This window comes from Emydura macquarii, unplaced genomic scaffold (genome assembly GCF_026122565.2).
Source record: "Emydura macquarii macquarii isolate MOO-44397 ecotype Brisbane River unplaced genomic scaffold, CSIRO-AGI_Emac_v2 contig_2948, whole genome shotgun sequence".
Lineage (NCBI taxonomy): Eukaryota > Metazoa > Chordata > Testudines > Chelidae > Emydura > Emydura macquarii.
The window spans coordinates 2,963,597-2,982,586 of record NW_027133085.1 but is presented as its reverse complement, the minus strand read 5'-3'; the positions used below and the strand labels follow the sequence as shown (position 1 = coordinate 2,982,586).

Genomic DNA, 18,990 nt, shown 5'->3' with positions numbered 1-18,990 from the left:
ACTAGTAAGGTTGCAAAATAAATGAGATACTGGGTTGTGTGTTTTTTGTTTTGCAAGGTTGGGGCTGTAGTTACTTTATTTTAAAATAAGTCTGATGACAGCAACTTCATGCAAGCCATCATAAGTCTTATGTACCTGGTTGCAAATTGTACTGCAGTTTAGTTAAATCTCATTTATTCTTTTGCATTATGTCTGCCTCATAATTGACTATCTTATTCAGTCAGCTGGCTGTACTGTAGAGGTCCTACCTGACTAGAAAAATCACTAGAATTGCATAAGTATATGTTTGGAAGAAGTCAGGTGTGTTTCTCATGTGATATCTTTCTTTCTGCAGGAATTGACAGAAGAAGGCCTTCCTTTTCTTATACTTTTCCACATGAAAGATGATTTGGAGAGTTTAGAAAAATTCCAGCAGGAAGTGGCACGACAATTAATAAGTGAAAAAGGTCACTAATCATTATTGCCTTGTCCTGTCACTTTGTAGGCATACTAACATTTTTATTCAGTCAAATTCTGAAAATTGCATAAATAGTCAGAGCAGCTCTCTAATTTTTAAGCTCTTTAGTGCAAGGGACCATGTTTTCTTCCAGAGTGCTTAGCACAAAGAGGTCCTGAACTTCTTGGCTCCTCTGGGCACTACTGAAATAGAAATATAAACTAGTTACAATGAACAGAAATGCTTATTTTATATATGGGATTCATGCAGTTGAGTTTGAGACATATAAACGTAAAATTTTTAATCTATATTATATTACAGCCAAAACAATTTCTTAGAAAATGTTTATTGTTTTAATGTGTTTGCTCATTTAAATTCATTCCTTCATCAATGTTTGTTATTGTAATGTACATAATGCCTTAGCTTTTATTTACCAAAACCTTAAAATTTTCACATTCAAATATCTAATGTAAATTTTGTTCTGTATTCTCATTGTTAAGGTACAATAAATTTTCTGCATGCTGATTGTGATAAGTTCAGACACCCACTCCTCCATATTCAGAAGACTCCAGCAGACTGTCCTGTTATTGCTATTGACAGTTTTAGGCACATGTATGTCTTTCCAGACTTCAGTGACTTAGCGTAAGTAAATGCTTCCTTTCTTTTGCAAATCATGTCTTTTTGTGGGGGAGGAGCAAAGAAATACATTTGTTTAAACATTGTAAATAATATGACATGACAGGAAGAAGGTAAAATATTTTATTAGCTTAGTTTGGGGGAGTATGATCCATGATGAGATCTTCAGCAGATGTAAATCATTGCACTAGATTGATTTCAATGGAGCTATCCTGATAGACATTAGCTCATAATTTCCATCTGGCCCCAAGTCTTTAAATGCTGCTGTTCTTGATTTTGTTTCAATTTCTAGTTCCTCTATGATCCTTCATGTTTCTTAGCACCACGGTGCCTTTAGTGCCAAGACAGAAACATCAGTTTACTTAGGAAAGTGAATAACAAATTTAACTGCTATATTATACAATAAATATGTATAAAATATTCAGTGATAAGAATCCTCCAGTCTGTCACCACCTGTTTTTCTCTTCTGCAACTCTGACATTCCTGAACTGCTCTGAAAGTTGTGAACCATTGGTAGGGAAGCCTTTCTTACATGGGTTCCCACCAGATATTCTGCCTTCAAAGTCAGTGGAATATGGCTGATTGTTGGGATAATATCTACCTAAGATATATAAAATAGATGGAATATCAGTTTAATCACTCCTCTGAAGTTTTTTCAAAATAGTGGTATTTCTAACTAAATGGTTTGGGATCTATTTGAGAGACAATGTCTCTCTCTGTGCCACACTGCCACAACAGTGGTCAGCAAAGATGCTTGTGCTGTATCCCCCTCAGCTGAACAGAGAGAGGTGGCTAGTACTAGAGCATCCTCCATGAGGGGCCCACTTCTGCCCATGGTCCAAAATAGTCAGGGATTAGTGACCAGTTACCAAATGTGCAGTACTGAATGGCACACTGGTACAAACTCTTCTAAAGGGAGCTGATGTTTGATGAGCTGGTTTTCTAGAGTTTTGGCACCATAGGGCAGACTCTCAGCTGATTATAAATTATCATAGCTCCATTGGCTGCAACAGAGCTATGCCAATTTAAATCAAAGGATTTGTCCTGATAATTTTAATGTCAGAGAGCAAAGGAAGAAGAGAGAATAAGAAGTGAGGATATGATTATCTTCTGTTTGTATTTAACCTGGCCAAAAATCCAGCACTTCTTGAGAATTGTATTCAATGTAACATTTCAAAAGTAAATGGAAATATTGAAGTCTTGTTACTTGATGACATGTCTTGTGCCATCACGTCACAGTGATCATGTTGCCAAGGGTGATGACTGGATAGTCAGGGTTCGATTTTACTAATGTGCATGCACACAGCTGTGTGCATCTGATTTAGATGTGCAGTTGCTATGTTTGTGCAAATTATGTATTTATGCATGCAAATGATGTGATTTGGGTAAGCAGTCACAGTAATACTGTGTTTATACACTTGTTTGTTTCCCATTGTACCTATTCAAGCTTGAACATCCACTCCATGCCTTCTTGGAAAGATTATGTTGTGTGTCTGTTCTGGTACCAGACAAATGTAACCCAAATTTAAAAAGCAATTCTAAAACTGTTTTTGTTGCATTTAGTATTGCATTCTTTTAGTAATATTTTGTGCAGAGTAGCATGTTCACAGCACATGCAATTGATTTTTGCAATATGCATTAGAGTAATAATAGTGTTAATGTAATCATAGCTGTACTAGCTTATGTACCTAATTATTAGCTATAGCTGTGTTGTGGACTTGTAGTTCACCTAAACCTAACTATTGTTTGTCTTTTCAAACACATCTTCCTTTCACTCCTCTGATTCATAGTCTGTATCTGGATAGTAAAAGCTACTACTTGTGCCAACAAGCAGTAAGGGTAATGCATTTGTCAGATATAAATGAGAGAAATTGGCAGGTTCATAAACTGTCCCATAGGATCAAGCTGAACTTCAACGACATATTAGGCATGTCAGAAATGACCTTGGGAACAGTGATATGGCTCCTAGTTCATCATCTTTAGTTAAAATCTTAAAGCGTCTCAGCAATTTAAAGAGCTCAGCTATTCTGTTGGAGGGGGTCTTATTTTGGAGAGCAGCTGCTTCAACGACAAAATGGAAAACTGCCCTTGCCTTTATAGTAATGGCACCCAGCCACATCAAATTCTGCCTTCAGGTTTTGTAATGATAGTGAGAGTTGTTTAACATTCACCCTAGCTTTTCAAACAGAAAGTGAGTTGTAAGAAGAGGTTGAACCGCAGACCTGATTCTAAAAGGGCACCAGGCTCGCAGAGGTAGAAGTGAAATGGGAATTGAACAATTTCCAGCCAGCTATGCTAATTGGAAACACGCAAAATTTCGATAAAAATTTGAAAACCGTGTGTACAAAATTCTTCATCAAAGCTTTTTTCCATTTTTAAACCAGCTCTAGGAATTAGTTGCTGACAATCGTTTCCCTCTATGTGTCTCCTACAGTCAAGCAGTCTGTGTTATACAGTGGGAGAGAGAACCAAAAAAAAACCCAAACCCAAAATCTAAACCCCAAATATTTACAATGTTTTAGAAAACACAAAATGTGAGATGAAAGGAGCCATACTTTACTGGCCATGTCATATCAGTGTGCACACTCCTTGGCCACTTCACCACTTTGAGGGGAGGGAAGTCCCTCTGTGCCTTGCAGTGCATGTAGAGGATGCACCTTTTGCACAGGAAAGTACACCAAGTCCCTTCTTGCTTCAAACAACTATTTCAGCAGAAACAAAATCTTTTTCTTCTGTATAGAGGGAGGGGAGAAACAGGAAAGCTCCTAATAATAGAAAGCTTTCACAAGCAAAGGACTTGCCCTGACAGAAGGCCAGGGCACAGTTAGGTCCAATGCTGGAAGGCCCAGTTGAGGTTCCACCATTCCCATCAGCTTCCAGAACTGGACTAGAATGAAGATGCCTTCCCACTCCTTCAGGGACACACAAGCACACATCTCTCCCACTCACATGGATTAGGGAAAGAAAATCAGGGCAGAACAACTTCCAGGAGCAAGAGCTTTCTCCTGGCAGTAGCCACCTTCACAGCCCTCTGGATACAAGTAGTATAGAATCATAGAATATTAGAGTTGGAAGGGACCTCAGGAGGTCATCTAGTCCAACCCCCTGCTCAAAGCAGGACTAACCTCAGCTATATCATCCCAGCCAGGGCTTTGTCAAGCCTCAGCTTAAAAACCTCTAAAGATGGAGATTCCACCACCTCCCTAGGTAACCCATTCCAGTGCTTCGCCATCCTTCTACTGAAAAACTTTTTCCTAATGTCCAACCTAGACCTCCCCAACTGCAACTTGAGACCGTTGCTCCTTATTCTGTCATCTGCCACCACCGAGAACCGCCTAGCCCCATCCTCCCTGGAACCTCCTTTCAGGTAGTTAAAGGCTGCTATCAAATCCCCCCTCATTCTTCTCTTTTGCAGACTAAACAAGCCCAGTTTCCTTAGCCTCTCCTCATAAGTCCTGTGCTCCAGCCCCTAATCATTTTTGTTGCCCTCCGCTGGACTCTCTCCAACTTGTCTACATCCTTTTTGTAGTGGGGGGCCCAAAACTGGACACAATACTCTAAATGCAGCCTTACCAATGCCGAATAGAGGGGAATAATCACTTCCTGCGACCTGCTGGCAATGCTCCTACTAATGCAGCCCAATATGCTATTAGCCTTCTTGACAACCAGGGCACACTGCTGACTCATATCCAGCTTTTTATCCACTGTTACCCCCAGGTCCTTTTCTGCAGAACTGCTGCCTAGCTCATCGGTCCCCAGTCTGTAGCTGTGCATGGGATTCTTCCTTCCTAAGTGGAGGACTCTGCACTTTTCTTTGTTGAACCTCATTAGATTTCTTTTGGCCCAATCCTCCAGTTTGTTTAGGTCCTTCTGTATCCTATCCCTACCTTCCAGGGTATCTACCACTCCCCCCAGCTTAGTGTCATCCGCAAACTTGCTGAGGGTGCAATCTACCCCATCTTCCAGATCATTAATGAAGGTGTTGAACAAAACCGGCCCCAGGACCAACCCCTGGGGCACTCTGCTTGTGACCGGCTGCCAGCTAGACATGGAGCCATTGATCACTACTCTTTGAGCCCTATGCTCTAGCCAGTTCTCTATCCATTTTATAGTCCATTCATCCAACCCATACTTCCTTAGCTTGTTGATAAGAATACTGTGAAAGACAGTATCAAAAGCTTTGCTAAAGTCAAGGTATATCATATCCACCGCCTTCCCCACATCCACAGAGCCAGTCACCTCATCATAGAAAGCAATCAGGTTGGTCAGGCATGACTTTCCCTTGGTGAATCCATGTTGACTGTTCCTGATCACCTTCCTCTCTTCCAAATGCCTTAAAATGGATTCCTTGAGGACCTGCTCCATGATTTTTCCAGGGATTGAAGTGAGGCTGACCGGTCTGTAGTTCCCTGGATCCTTTTTCCTCCCTTTTTTGAAGATGGGCACTATATTTGCTTTTTTCCAGTCCTCAGGGACCTCCCCCTGGTGCCACGAGCTTTCAAAGATAATAGCCAATGGCTCTGAAATCACATCAGCCAACTCCCTCAGCACCCTCGGTCCCCATGGACTTGTGTATGTCCAATCCTTCTAAATAGTCTTGGACCTGTTCCTTCAGCACTGCAGGATGTTTGCCTCCTTCCCATTCTGTGCCACCCAGTGAAGCAGTCTGGGAGCTGATCTTGTCTGTGAAGACAGAGGCAAAAAAGGCATTGAGTACCTCAGCTTTCTCCGCATCCTTTGTCACTAGGTTACCTCCCTCATTCTCTAAGGGGCCCACATTTTCCCTAATCTTCCTCTTGTTGGCAACATACCTGTAGAAACCCTTCTTGTTCCCCTTCATGTTCCTTGCTAGCTGCAACTCCAATTGGCCTTCCTGATTTCATTCCTGCATTTCAGTTTGAACTCTGGATCGAGTTTCCTCTGCTTGACTGGCCGTCCATTCCAACCTCCTCTCACCGCTTCCCTCACAGCACTTGTGCTACCAGCCTCACTTTCCTTATCTTCTGTTCTCACCATCCATTCATCCTGTCTTCCTTGTTCCTGTCCTCCCTTCACTGTCCTGTCTCTTCTTGGTGTTCTTACTGTTTCCTTTCAACTCATGCATTCTGCCTTCCCCTTCCCTATAGTATATTATGGGAGCTGCCCCACTTCAGCTCTCCTAATGTATTAACTATAACAAACAATCAGTCTGATAGCATTTAGCACAGTGGGCCCCTGATCCTGGATGGGGTCTCAGTACCACTGCAATATTAATAATTTCCTGTTACGGATACTGTTGTAATAGTACCTAGCCCTTATACAGTACTTTTCGTCTATAGATCTCAAATCATTTTGCAAGGGATATGGAATACTGTGAACTACAAGTCTGACCATTCATAAATTGTCTATTGTATAACATACATGCTGCTCACATCATAGGGTTTGATCTAATCTTCAGCACTTATGAGATCAGCATTTTAAGCATTGTTGCACATACGACCTGTCATATGTAGAACTGTATGAATGTAGAATGTAGAATTTGCTGTGGTGACTGTAGGTGATCTCAGATTAAATTTAAATTGATATCCCCTCGGTGTTCATCTCTGGTGTATACACAATTATTCTGGCACTGGAGAACCTTTCAAAGACATTTTGTCAATATTGCTGCCTGACAATCATTTGTATTTGTAAAATGTGCATTTGGAACCTGCTATTCTCTTCTGCCTTCTGGTTACTGGGGAACTGAAGTAAGTATACAATGAAGTTATTGGCTAGGACAACTCTGTGGGAATTATTGAAGGGAAGAAATACTGCTGTGCCCTCAGGAGATAGTGGAGAAGAAAAAAGAAATTGGTAGGATAGTTTAAAACAGCCTACCATCCCTTTGACTTTCTATCATAAATTAATCATTTAAAGTGAACGTACTGTATCTGATGGACAGGAGAAATGTGGGCCATTCTAAACAATATATTTTACTTTTCTGTTTAAGAATGTGTGCTTGACTTTATCATATGTTCATGAGGGGGTTTGTTTCAGAATTCCAGGTAAACTCAAACAATTTGTACTAGATTTGCATTCTGGAAAATTGCACAGAGAATTTCATCATGGCCCAGATCCGACTGATGTAGCACCTGGTCAGGTAAGACTTACAGCAATTTATGCATTTGTATCTGGCTGCTTGGGTAAACCATTTATTCTTTTTCAGCATGAAAACAGTGCTTTTACATTAGCTTGGTCTGTAAGAAGAGAAATATGTTTATGGAGCATATAGTATGTGGCCACATTTACCTAGCAGCATTTTAAAACTATAGAAGCCAGCACTGATAAATCTTAGAAAACACTTAAATTGAGAAAAATCCCACATTTTTGTGTTTTTAACTGAACAAGAAAAAAATTCAAAATGTTTATTTCATCATATGGAAACCCTTCATTTTTTAATACTGCTAGTTTGTCACCTAAGTTAGTTAAACTTTTCTGTGACTTGGAACATTCTGAATGGAGCTGACATTGTTCTGCTGGTTTGGATGTAATCCATTCATTTAAACAAGTCACTGATTGAAAATAGTATGGCCTTAAATAAAAAACATTGTTTATGACTCTTACCAATATTGCATGAAGTTGTAAGGAATCCATTTTTACTTTGTCTGAATTCCATGTGTATTTTCTTTTAGAATAGTAGTAATATAGTTATGATACCACCCTATACGCAAATGATGAACACCCCACACAATGGAACGTGGAGGAGAGGATAAAATAAGACAATTACCACCAAGTAAATGTGACTCCCTCTTAGAATATTTAGCAATTAGACTTTCTTAGTCTTTTGTATGTTACTACTGTTCCAAATAAATCAGTCTCCACAAAATAGGGGAAAGACACAATCTAGATTACGAGCTCTTTGAGACAAGATGTCATTGTACTGGTGTGTCTGTGCAGCATGTAGCAAAATAGGGCTATGATTCCTGATTGGTGACTCTAGTTGCTTCTGCAATACAAATGCAAAATAAAAAAGATAAATGTCTAGTCTAATGCTAGTGATGAACTATATGGAGATCTACAAAAATACATACGGAAAACTGAACCGGACTTGAAAGAAATAACAAAATACTATAAATAGCAGCACATAAGTATATATAGAAATATCTACTTAAAATGACATTAAATTGATAACAATATCCCTAAACTTTCACTTTCATTTTATCCCATGAGAACTGGAGCTGTCTCCCCAGCAGTCAAACCTTCTGCTTGAATTACTAATCATTCTTTCATATAGGGAAAATGGACCACTTCAGCAAAGCACTCAGTTCTTCAGTCCACTCACTGGGTGGACCTGGGACAAACTCTGCTTCTACTCCAAATAAAGCCTATACCTGACTTATCTTTGCCCTAAGGAAAGTTTCAGGAATGTGCTTCTGATGAACTTACTCAGCAACTGGCACAAGCATAATATTCTTTGTCCAAGTGCCTATTAAAACTCATTAATATTTTGCATCAGAGGATCTCAACACACTTCACAAGCATTAATTAATTAACCCTCAAAACACTCTTGTGAGATCCAGAAATATTAAGACACAGAGTAGCTAAGTGACTTGCCCACATTTGAAAGAAAGTGCTGTATCGATGTGGCAGAGTTGAGAAGAAAACCCAAATCTCTTGACACACAGACCGATGCTTTAGTCATGAGACAGTCGTTCCCCTTCTATCTAATTCGCTGGACTTGGTATTTTTTAATCTGTTAGGGCTTTCACTGCTGATTTTTTCTGGTCTTTCTACATCTCCAGTTGTTCTTAGCAAACTGATATTTTTGAACGTGAGTTTTCATGCAACTGTGCCAATGTGTGTGGCTCACGTGTCCAATTGTAGAGCTCAATTCTCCAGTTCACCTGAGCTCAGCACACCTCAGTGGTGGTTACACTTGCCTTCCACCTCTGGCAATCCTGGGGCAGGAATGCTGGCCTACAGTAGGGAATCATCAGCTGCCTTTTTAAGGCAGCTTTAAAGTAATTTTTGTGACACAAAGTGACCTATACAAGACTGAGGCTCATGTCCCAGATGCTCAGCTGAAACAAATGATTGGCTCATTCAAGGCTTTTCCCTTCGAATCCTTTCAGGCCATTTTAGGATGAGGTTTACAGAAAGCAGTGGGTGGGAGGGAAGGCGAGAGCTTTCAGGCATTTAACACAGGACTTTGAAGGCTTACAGGGACACATGCAATGAGAGATCACAGATCAGATTGTTGCACTGAACACTGAAGTACATGCCAGTTCCATACTTGAGAGGAGACTTTTAGGGAACACCTGGGCCCTGCAGGTATAGGAAGTGATTGTTCTTCAGGTGTGCTAAACCAGCATGGTGTCAAGGGAGTACTGTGCTATTGAAGATGCCATATTTCAGAGGGAGTCAAATGCAGGTCCTGGCCACTTGTCATTAGATACCATGGAACTTTGTGAAAGTTGAGTTGATGGTCCTGCTTCCCTGCCCAAAATCTAAATCAAGTATGGTAAGTGTTTCTGCCAGATGCAATATATTTTGAAAAGAGGTCTTCATTGTATCTCTAAGGCTGTCCAAAGATGCACATTCTAGGCATCTTTTGGCTGGTTTTTTATTTCACGAGTTGATTCTGCATCTGGGAGCCAGGCTAGAAGATATGTTTGTGCAGAGTCATTGGATGGAAGTCCATTTTAATAAAGGTCGATCCAGTATATCTTTTAAACATTACTTCCCAGAAGAATGCGTTTGGTATAGGTGACTGGCATCAATCATTTTTGTGTTCATTACTGGAAATATATATATTTGGAGGGAAATATCTAACTCCATAGATTCTGAAATGTTAACGCCAGAAAGAACCATTTTGACTACCTAAACTGAACTCCTACATAACACAGGCCATAGAATATCACTAAGTGATTCTGCATCCAGCCCAATAACTTGTGGTTGAACTAGAACATGTCTTTTAGAAAGACATCTGTTTTTGAAGGAGGCCTAGTCTACAATGGAAAATTAATTTGGTTCAACTACGTCGCTCAGATATGAAAAATCTACACGTCTTAAGCTGCCTTCTGTCGACAAAACAATGGAAGTATACATACTGCAATGTTTCTCCCGCTGATTTAAGTCACCTGTTCAGCTGACATCATAAAATGACTTCGACGAGAGGCGTAGAGCTTTTTGTGACGTAGTTAGAGCGATACATTGTCAGTATAGACACCGCATTGCTTACGTCACCGTAACTGGCCTCCAGGAGGTATCCCACAATGCCCACCATGACTGCTCTCGACACTGTTTTAAACTCTACATAGCCATGCACCCCTCCTTTATTTAAGCCCCAGGAAGTTTTGAACTTGCTCTTCCTGTTTGCTTGGGGTGGAGAGCAGCTCCATGCAGCAAACGGGCTCCTGCTGGGAGCGGGTGGATCTCCTTGGTGGGGAGAGGAGACTGTGGGTCTGTGAGGAGGCAGGGAGAAAATCACGAGGAGCTCCCTATACTTCCCCTTTGCCCATTCTGTGTATTTTCCGAGGCCGCAGCAGTACCCAAGGGACTCCACCCCAGAGGGATCAAACACAGTGACTGCTGCCCATAAACACGGTCCTATGAAATGAGAACACAGAATCAAAACATTAATGCAGAATCCTGCTCTCCCTAGCACTTAATACAGCAGTGGCAGGCAGGCAGGGCAGACTGCATGACTGAGCTCCATGCAGCTGCATTTAAAGAGACAGTGTACAGAGACACTCACTCACTCAGGCACACGCTCTCTCACACACTTCCCCCTCCCCCACCTACACACACTTCTGTGGATTTCTTGTGTTACTGTTCAGCAGTGTCAATTTGGTCACATTACCGAATGCTACTTTAAAAAGTGATTTAAAATGTTGTACTTTTTGGGTGCACACAGCAATCATTACAAGGTTCATAGCATGGTGCAAACAAATAGTGCCAGGCTCAGCACACAACAACACACATTATAGCAGTTTTAAAATGCTCCTTCAAGGCCACCCTCAGCAGAATAAACCACCCCAATCCCCATTCAGCTCATCTTATAGCTTTGTGTTCATAATGCACAGCACAATACTGAAGAACAGTGTAGGATCCATGCTTTCTGACAGAGCTGCCTGGTTCCCAGGTTACCAGGACTGTTGCAAAGCAGTTGGAAACCTCGTAGCATGCCCATGGAATGATGGAATGGAGAAACCTGCATCATGTGATGCTGAACCTGCTCCCATGAGACAAAGCAAACCCTCCAGAAAACACACAGAATCATAGAATTGGAAGGGACCTCAGGAGGTCATCTAATCCAACCCCCTGCTCAAAGCAGGACTAACCTCAGCTAAATAATCCCAGCGAGGGTTTTGTCAAGCGGCATCTTAAAAATCTCTAAAGTTGGAGATTCCACCACCTCTCTAGGTAACCCATTTCAGTGCTTCACCACCCTCCTAGTGAAAAAGTTTTTCCTAATGTCCAACCTAGATCTCCCCCACTGCAATTTGAGACCGTTGCTCCTTGTTCTGTCATCTGCCACCACTGAGAAGAGCCTAGCTCCATCCTCCCTGGAACCCCCTTTCAGGTAGTTAAAGGCTGCTATCAAATCTCCTCTCATTCTTCTCTTTGCAGACTAAACAAGCCTAGTTCCTCAGCCTCTCCTCCTAAGTCTTGTGCTCCAGCCCCCTAATCATTTTTGTTGCCCTCTGCTGGACTCTCTCTAACTTGTCCACATCCTTTTTGTAGTGGGGGGCCCAAAACTAGACACAATACTCCAAATGCGGGCTCACCAATGCCGAATAGAGGAGAATAATCACTTCCCGTGATCTGCTGGCAATGCTCCTACTAATGCAGCCCAATATGCTATTAGCCTTCTTGGCAACCAGGGCACACTTCTGACTCATATCTAGCTTCTTATCCATTGTAACCCCCAGGTCCTTTTCTGCAGAACTGCTGCCTAGCCTGTTGGTCCCCAGTCTGTAGCTCTGTGTGGGATTCTTCTACCCAAAGTGCAGGACTCTGCACTTGTCCTTGTTGAACCTCATCAGATTTCTTTTGGCCCAATCCTCCAGTTTGTTTAGGTCCTTCTGTATCCTATCCCTACCTTCCAGGGCATCTACTGCTCCCCCTAGCTTAGTGTCATCTGCAAACTTGCTGAGGGTGCATTCTACCCCATCCTCCAAATCATTAATGAAGATGTTGAACAAAACTGGCCCCAGCACCAACTCTTGGGGCACTCCGCTTGTGACTGGCTGCCAGCTAGACATGGAGCCATTGATCACTACTCTTTGAGCCCTATGCTCTAGCCAGTTCTCTATCCATTTTATAGTCTATTCATCCAACCCATACTTCTTTAACTTGTGGATAAGAATACTGTGAGAGACCGTATCAAAAGCTTTGCTAAAGCCAAGGTATATCACATCCACCGCTTTCCCCACATCCACAGAGTCAGTCACCTCTTCATAGAAGGCAATCAGGTTGGTCAGGCATGACTTTCCCTTGGTGAATCCATGTTGACTGTTCCTGATCACCTTCCTCTCTTCCAAGTGCCTTAAAATGGATTCCTTAAGGACCTGCTCCATGATTTTTCCAGGGATTGAGGTGAGGCTGACCGGTCTGTAGTTCCCTGGATCCTCTTTCCTCCCTTTTTTGAAGATGGGCACTGTATTTGCTTTTTTCCAGTCCTCAGGGACCTCCCCCAATTACCACGAGCTTTCAAAGATAATAGCCAATGGCTCTGAAATCACATCAGCCAACTCCCTCAGCACCCTCGAGTGCATTGCATCTGGCCCCATGGACTTGTGTATGTCCAATCTTTCTAAATAGTCTTGGACCTGTTCCTTCAGCACTGCGGGATGTTCACCTCCTTCCTATTCTGTGCCGTCCAGTGCAGTAGTCTGGGAGATGACCTTGTCTGTAAAGACAGAGGCAAAAAAGGCATTGAGTACCTCAGCTTACACCCTACATGCAGTTGCACAATCGATTAGCTACTGATGGTGCACTGTTCTCTGTCGAGGCAAGAGCTGCCATTGTGGATGCACTCCGCTGACGCAAGGAGCATAGTGTGGACATGCAGCAGCAGTTTAATTACAGCTGTGGTTGTACGTCGATGTAACTTCAGTCAACTTAACTCTGTCGTGTAGACATGGCCTTATTCTTCTTCAAGTGATTGCACATGTCCATTCCACTTAACTGGGCATGCACACACTTGCACTAGCATTGGAGATTTTTCACTCAGCCGTTCCCATCAGGATAACGCATGTGCCGTCTGCTGACTCATGCTGCTGCAGGATGGCATAAAAGGAAGAGCTGCCTCCAGCCCCCCCCTCAGTTCCATTTTACTGTCTGTTGTAGCATTCTACCTTGCTACTGCGTTTGCCTCTTTCTTAGTATTTTTAATGTATGTAGTTGGTACTTGTTAATAGCTGATGGTCACTATCTTAGTGTCGTTTTTTTCCCCCTACTAGTAGTATATTACATTTCCTTTTCAATTTTGGGCACCGGTGCCAGGGCTTGCAAACTTTACAATGCATGCAAGAAGACAGGTCCGATCAGCAACCTGCACTCTAGGGGCTTGAAGTGCCTAGAAAAAGGTCACAGCAGAGACAGATGCCAAATCTACATAGAACTTAGCCCAGAAATAAAACAGACAGGGAAGTACCTTCTTATGGAGGCAGCCCTTTGCCCACCCTCAGAGACTTCCTATTCGAGGCAGGCACCACACACATCTGCTTTGGTCAGGAGTAACTCCCCCTGTCAAGGCAGTATCCACCAGTCTCCTTTTCTGAGCCAAAGAAGCAGGACCAGAGGGCAGCATTCAGAGACCATTGTCCAGGAGATCAAGGTCCCCAGCACTGAAATTCAGCTATCGCGTTGGGAAGGAGAATGGCATGCACACGGTGCCAAGGCTCTCTGGTGCAGATCCCCCCTCAAGAGGGGCCATCGACTCCATTGCCATTATAATGTTGCCATTGAGATCGACCTTTAAGTGAGCACCATCCTGTTCATCATCTTTGGCTCAACAATAGCAGCAACAGACTCTCCTGATGCTGTCAACACCTGAGGCATATACCTGCTGAGTCTCTTAGTGCTGGCTTCACTGGCAGTCCAAGAGACCTCTCTCCCGGTACTGACGGACATTCCTATGGATTTGCTGGCTACTACAGTTCAGTGCCCAGTATCGCTGCTACCTCCAGACAATCTGGTACCCATTCGTACAGTGCCATCAAGAGGGAAAGCCACCTTATGATTTCCCTGATGCCATCCTCTCTGGACTCCCATCAGAGCTCCCTGGGACTAAGAGAGACCGCACCTCCCTGGTTGGATAACACAAGTTTGTTGTCCAAGGAGGACATGGGATCTTGTGTGTCGCAGTCACATTACATAAGCCATTGCTCTTCTTCAAGAGGCTTTAACCTCTGGTATCTAGTGGAGCCTTCCTGTTGGGAAGGGAAGTTTCAGTTGAAGTTGAGCTCCAGTGCTATATCAAGGCCGTACTGGAACCCATGTGGGTTTCCTCCTGCTTCCAGATTTTCTCTGCACCCTCTGCCTTCTATGTCCTCTAATAGATTTTGTAAACCTGCACAGCAAGAGCTACAAGAAGTTGCTCCCAGTACCATGCCTGGTACCAAACATGAGCACTCTGCTTCAGTAAATCCCCCTTTGGAGGAATTGGGAGATGCTCCACCTCATTTTTACACCAGTGATGGTCCTCACTTGGGGGGAGAGTGGCCTAGTGATCAGGGTTTAGACCCTTTGACATGCAGGCAGAGGGATTTGATGGAGGAGCCCAGGCCCTCTCACTCCATCAGACTCTAGTACAGGGCCCTATGAGGGCAACACAAGGTTCTGACTCCTACGAGCACCGTAAGGCTGCCTTCCCTGGGACACTTCCTACCACCCACTATTGTCCAAAGTTCACAGTCTGTAATAGGACAGTGTGAAGGAAGTCGGCTCACTGCTTGGCACCTCTTCATGGTCAGGCATGGCATAGCAGTTCTCTCCCTCATGGGGCAACAGCTGCCTCCTCTTACGCCTTGGCCCTCCAGCCAGGCTGGTTCCAAGTCTCTCCCCTCAGGGGTAGTCCTCTAAACAAAACATGGGAATCAAAAAATAAACTGGGTTAGCAGTTGGGAGGGGAAATGCCTCCCTCACAGGGTCTATCAGAAATAGGTCCTCTCTTCCCTCAGGGATGGACCTTCAAACAGTTGCTCAGAGAGAGCTATCCTGCCTTGCCTCAGGAGCTGCAAGGTAGGTAAAGGTTCTTTCTTTTCCCTGGCCTGCCCATTAAATGGGCTGTTCTGCTCCCTTTTAACTCCCCTCCAGTTTGTGCATCCCTGCCTATCTTGCAGGTGTGGTGGGGCAGGGCTGGCTTAGCCCAGAGCAGCTCCTTAAAGTGTAGGGTTTGTATCCCCATCACATCTTTCCATCCCCAGGGTCTTTGGTCTCAGCTGCTAATGAAAGAGAACACCAGAGTCACCAGGCATCTACCCCAAAATCAAAAGATATAAAGAAGCTTGATCTTTTTGGCAGGAAAGCTTATTCAATAGCTGGACTACAACTCCAGATTTCTATTCAGCAGGCATTGGTGGGGTGTTACGATTTCTGCCGCTGGGACAATGTTTTAACATTTGCAGATAAGTTACCAGAGAAGGCCAGGCAAAGGGGTTCTCATAGTAGTGGACAAAGGAAAGTTGGTAGCTAGGACCTTGCTTTGGGTTGCATTGGATGCTGTGGATTCTATTGCCAAACCCATGGTACTGGCCATTACAATGCACAGATGTTCATGGCTCCAGTTATGGGGTCTTTCTCAGGAGGTCCAACAGACAATTCATGATCTTCCTTTTGAGGGACTAAGGTTTTTTTATAGCAGACCAAAGATTAGGAAGCTTATCTTAAAGATTCTCTAGGGCTATGCTCAAGTCTTCGAGTATTCACAGTCTCCTCCCAAAGAAGCAGTTCTATCCACAACAGTATCACCATTATCATTCTTGTATGCCTCAGCACCAGAACCAATCCTAGAAGGAAAGGGAAAAGTTGCAGGAGGAGACCACCTCTTCCTTTCTTTTCATCCACAGTGAAATCATCCAGACAGCTTGGAAGTAAGTAGCCAGTTTGATATTTTTGTTGAGAGTAGCTTACCAGTTTGCAGCATCATTTTCTCCTGCCCCTGTTTTTCCCAACAAGCTATCCCATTTCCCAAGTTCTTGGCACCATCTCACTGCTGACCAGTGGGTCTTAAGCATGGTGGAGCTGGGATACACCCTTCAATTTTATCTCTACCCCCAACCCTTTTCTGAGACCACTTTAATGAGGAAGTTCTTCTTTGGGAGATGCAATCTCTCTTATTGGAAGCCATAGAGGAATTTCCTCCTTTTTACAGAGGAAATGGGTTTCATTCTCATAACTACCTAATTCTAAAAGCAAAAGGAGGTCTCAGACCCATACTAGAATTGCTAAAGCTGGACAAGCACATAAAGAAAATAGTTTCACATAGTCACTCTGACTTTCATTATCCCATCTCTGGATCCTGTTGGCTGGTATGCTGCCCTCGACTTAAAGGATGCGTATTTCCATGTGGCAATACATGAAAGTCACAGGAAATTCCTCAGACTTACAGATCAACTAATTTTACTATCAGTTTGCAGTTCTCCCATTCGAGCTGTCTGCTTTTGTTTTTACAAAGTGCCAGGCAGTAGTGGCTTTATTCCTAAGGAAATCAGGAGTTCAGGTGTTTCAATAGCTGGATGACTAGTTGGTGAGAGACCATTCCAAGAGGCAGATGATATCCAGTGTGGCCAAGATCCAGTCCACCTTCAGTGTGCTGGGATTGCTGATCGAAGAACAATCAATCCTCTCACTTGTTCAGAAAATAGAGTTTATAGGAGCAATCTTGGATTGCACAGAAGCCAGGGCGTTGCTCCAGACATTTCATTAGACCTGAAGGACCATCCTACGACAACACCACAGAATTTCCTCAGACTTCTGGGGCACATGGCTTCATGTACATATGTGGTTTGGCATCACTTCCACATCAATCAGGCAATTTACTTACAAACTTTCTTCCCCAAGTCTCATGCTCATCAGGATGAGGAGAGACTCCACAAATTGGAAGTTAGGAGAGCATTAGTGTTTTACCTGGGCACGACTAAACTGTTTAGATCATCCTCGCAACTGTTCATGGTGGTTGCAGCCAGCATGAAGGGCCTTCTGGTCTCATCTCAACAAATCTTGTTGTGCATTTCCTTCTGTATATGTTTGTGCTATGACACAGCCAATGTAATTCCACCAAGCAGGGTGCTAGCACCATTAGTGCGATCACATGCAGCCTATGTGGCCTTTCTCTCTCAAGTGCTTATTCTGGATATTTGTAGAGCTGCAGCTTTGTCGTTGGTACATCTCTCAACATTTTAGTAATGATGCCAAATTTGGGTATGTAGTCCTTCCATCATTAGTCAGGTAGACTTTGATCCTGCCTCAGGATTGAACTGCTATGTGAGTCACCTGAAATGGAATGGACGTGTACAACACTTACTGAACACGTTAGTAAGCATTCTTTTTTTTCCAATTTGAAATATTCTGACTTCAACTTCCAGCCACTGGATCCTGTCATGCCTTTATCTGTTAGATTGAAGAGCCATCTAGTATCAGACATCTTCTGATGCTGGAATTTATAGCCACCTAATTTAGGCATGTATCTGGGTCTCTTATTGTTGTCATATCTGAACACCTTCCTTGCATCCCAAACACAATAATGTCTGTCTACAGTTAATAAAGCAAAACACTTTTTAAGAAGAAAAATAGAGAATATCTCCTTATTATAAGATGCTGGAGTCATTTTCTGCCTCTTTCATTTTTATTCATTGTGGAAATCTGAACTCTTTAATGCCATTTCCATTCTTGTAAATTTATTTTGAGATAAAATCTGAAGTTTATTTTTGATAGCTCATCGCTACTTTTATCCTCATATCATGTTAGGACACATTATTTCTCCACTTTACTGAAGTCAGTGGACCTTAAAATTCCACATGCAGAAGTGTAAGGACGTCTGATAAGTAATCTGCATCCTTTAATCAAGGTGACTTATGAAAGAAGGCATCTAAAACATCTTTTTAATACTGCAAAAATGCTCCAGTACATAGTCTGATGCCTGAAATTCCAGCTTCCAATGGGATTATAAGCATTTCTAGGTTTAGAGTTATTTTGCTCTCAAAGAGAGAAGTTGTTTAATAGCTGCACAAATGCCCTGAATGTGCTGTGATTTTTTTACTACTGAAGCAGGGCTCTTGAGAGGAAATTTTGATAGATCAGCGTTTTTTTCCTTTGATGGACTTGCTCATTGTAGTATGTACTTCCTGTTTGTAAAGTTGGGATTAATGACTATTACAGCATTAAAGCAAGGTTAGTAATTAGTAAATGAGATCTATTACTCTTTCACTCCTCAATCCTATGTCCTGTGGTCGCTTGCCATTAGTATTTTGATTAGAGTGGAAGAATCTGTACTTGAAAAGTCAAACGTGGAAGTATACAGATGAAAGGGTTGGTGCTAAAACTGTTACCGAGCTATATGAGATTATGTACAGAATGCAGATTCAAGACACAATCCTGTATTTTATCATTTAAAATACAAATCCAGCCTGTGTATATTTGTGTATAAGCCAACCATTTTTGGCTGATTTTAAGATGTTTGCTTATACACAAGTCAGTCCACCTGGGACACTCAACTCCCCAGGCAGGAGAAGAAAATAGTAGCAGTTAAGCATGTGGCTTGCTTCATAGCTCTATGTTGTTTATTAATAAACTGCCTAATGGTTTGGCATACTCGATGGAGCTTGCTTCTGCAGCTCCCCAGTCGCCGTTGCAACTTACCAGGTGCTGCCTGCTCTACTCTTCTATGAACCACTCCGCTATACAGAGATGTATAGGTAGATGTAAACTGAGTCAGTTTATAAGTAAGTGTA

The 18,990-nt window shown here is 42.7% G+C and overlaps 2 protein-coding genes across 3 annotated transcripts in view; one reads left to right on the top strand and one right to left on the bottom strand.

Moving 5' to 3' along the window:
- The window catches only part of ERP44 (endoplasmic reticulum protein 44), a 117,783-nt gene that overhangs the window by 95,497 nt on the left and 3,296 nt on the right, over window positions 1–18,990 (top strand). For both annotated transcript variants that reach the window (XM_067569824.1, XM_067569825.1), the window contains exons 9-11: window positions 335–446; window positions 937–1,078; window positions 7,088–7,190. In XM_067569824.1, coding sequence (XP_067425925.1) covers window positions 335–446; window positions 937–1,078; window positions 7,088–7,190 — 357 coding nt within the window. The remainder of the gene's footprint in view (window positions 1–334; window positions 447–936; window positions 1,079–7,087; window positions 7,191–18,990) is intronic.
- The window catches only part of STX17 (syntaxin 17), a 76,429-nt gene continuing 62,819 nt past the window's right edge, over window positions 5,381–18,990 (bottom strand). The window contains exon 10 of the transcript XR_010924142.1: window positions 5,381–5,755. The gene's annotated coding sequence lies outside the window, so the exon portion shown is untranslated. The remainder of the gene's footprint in view (window positions 5,756–18,990) is intronic.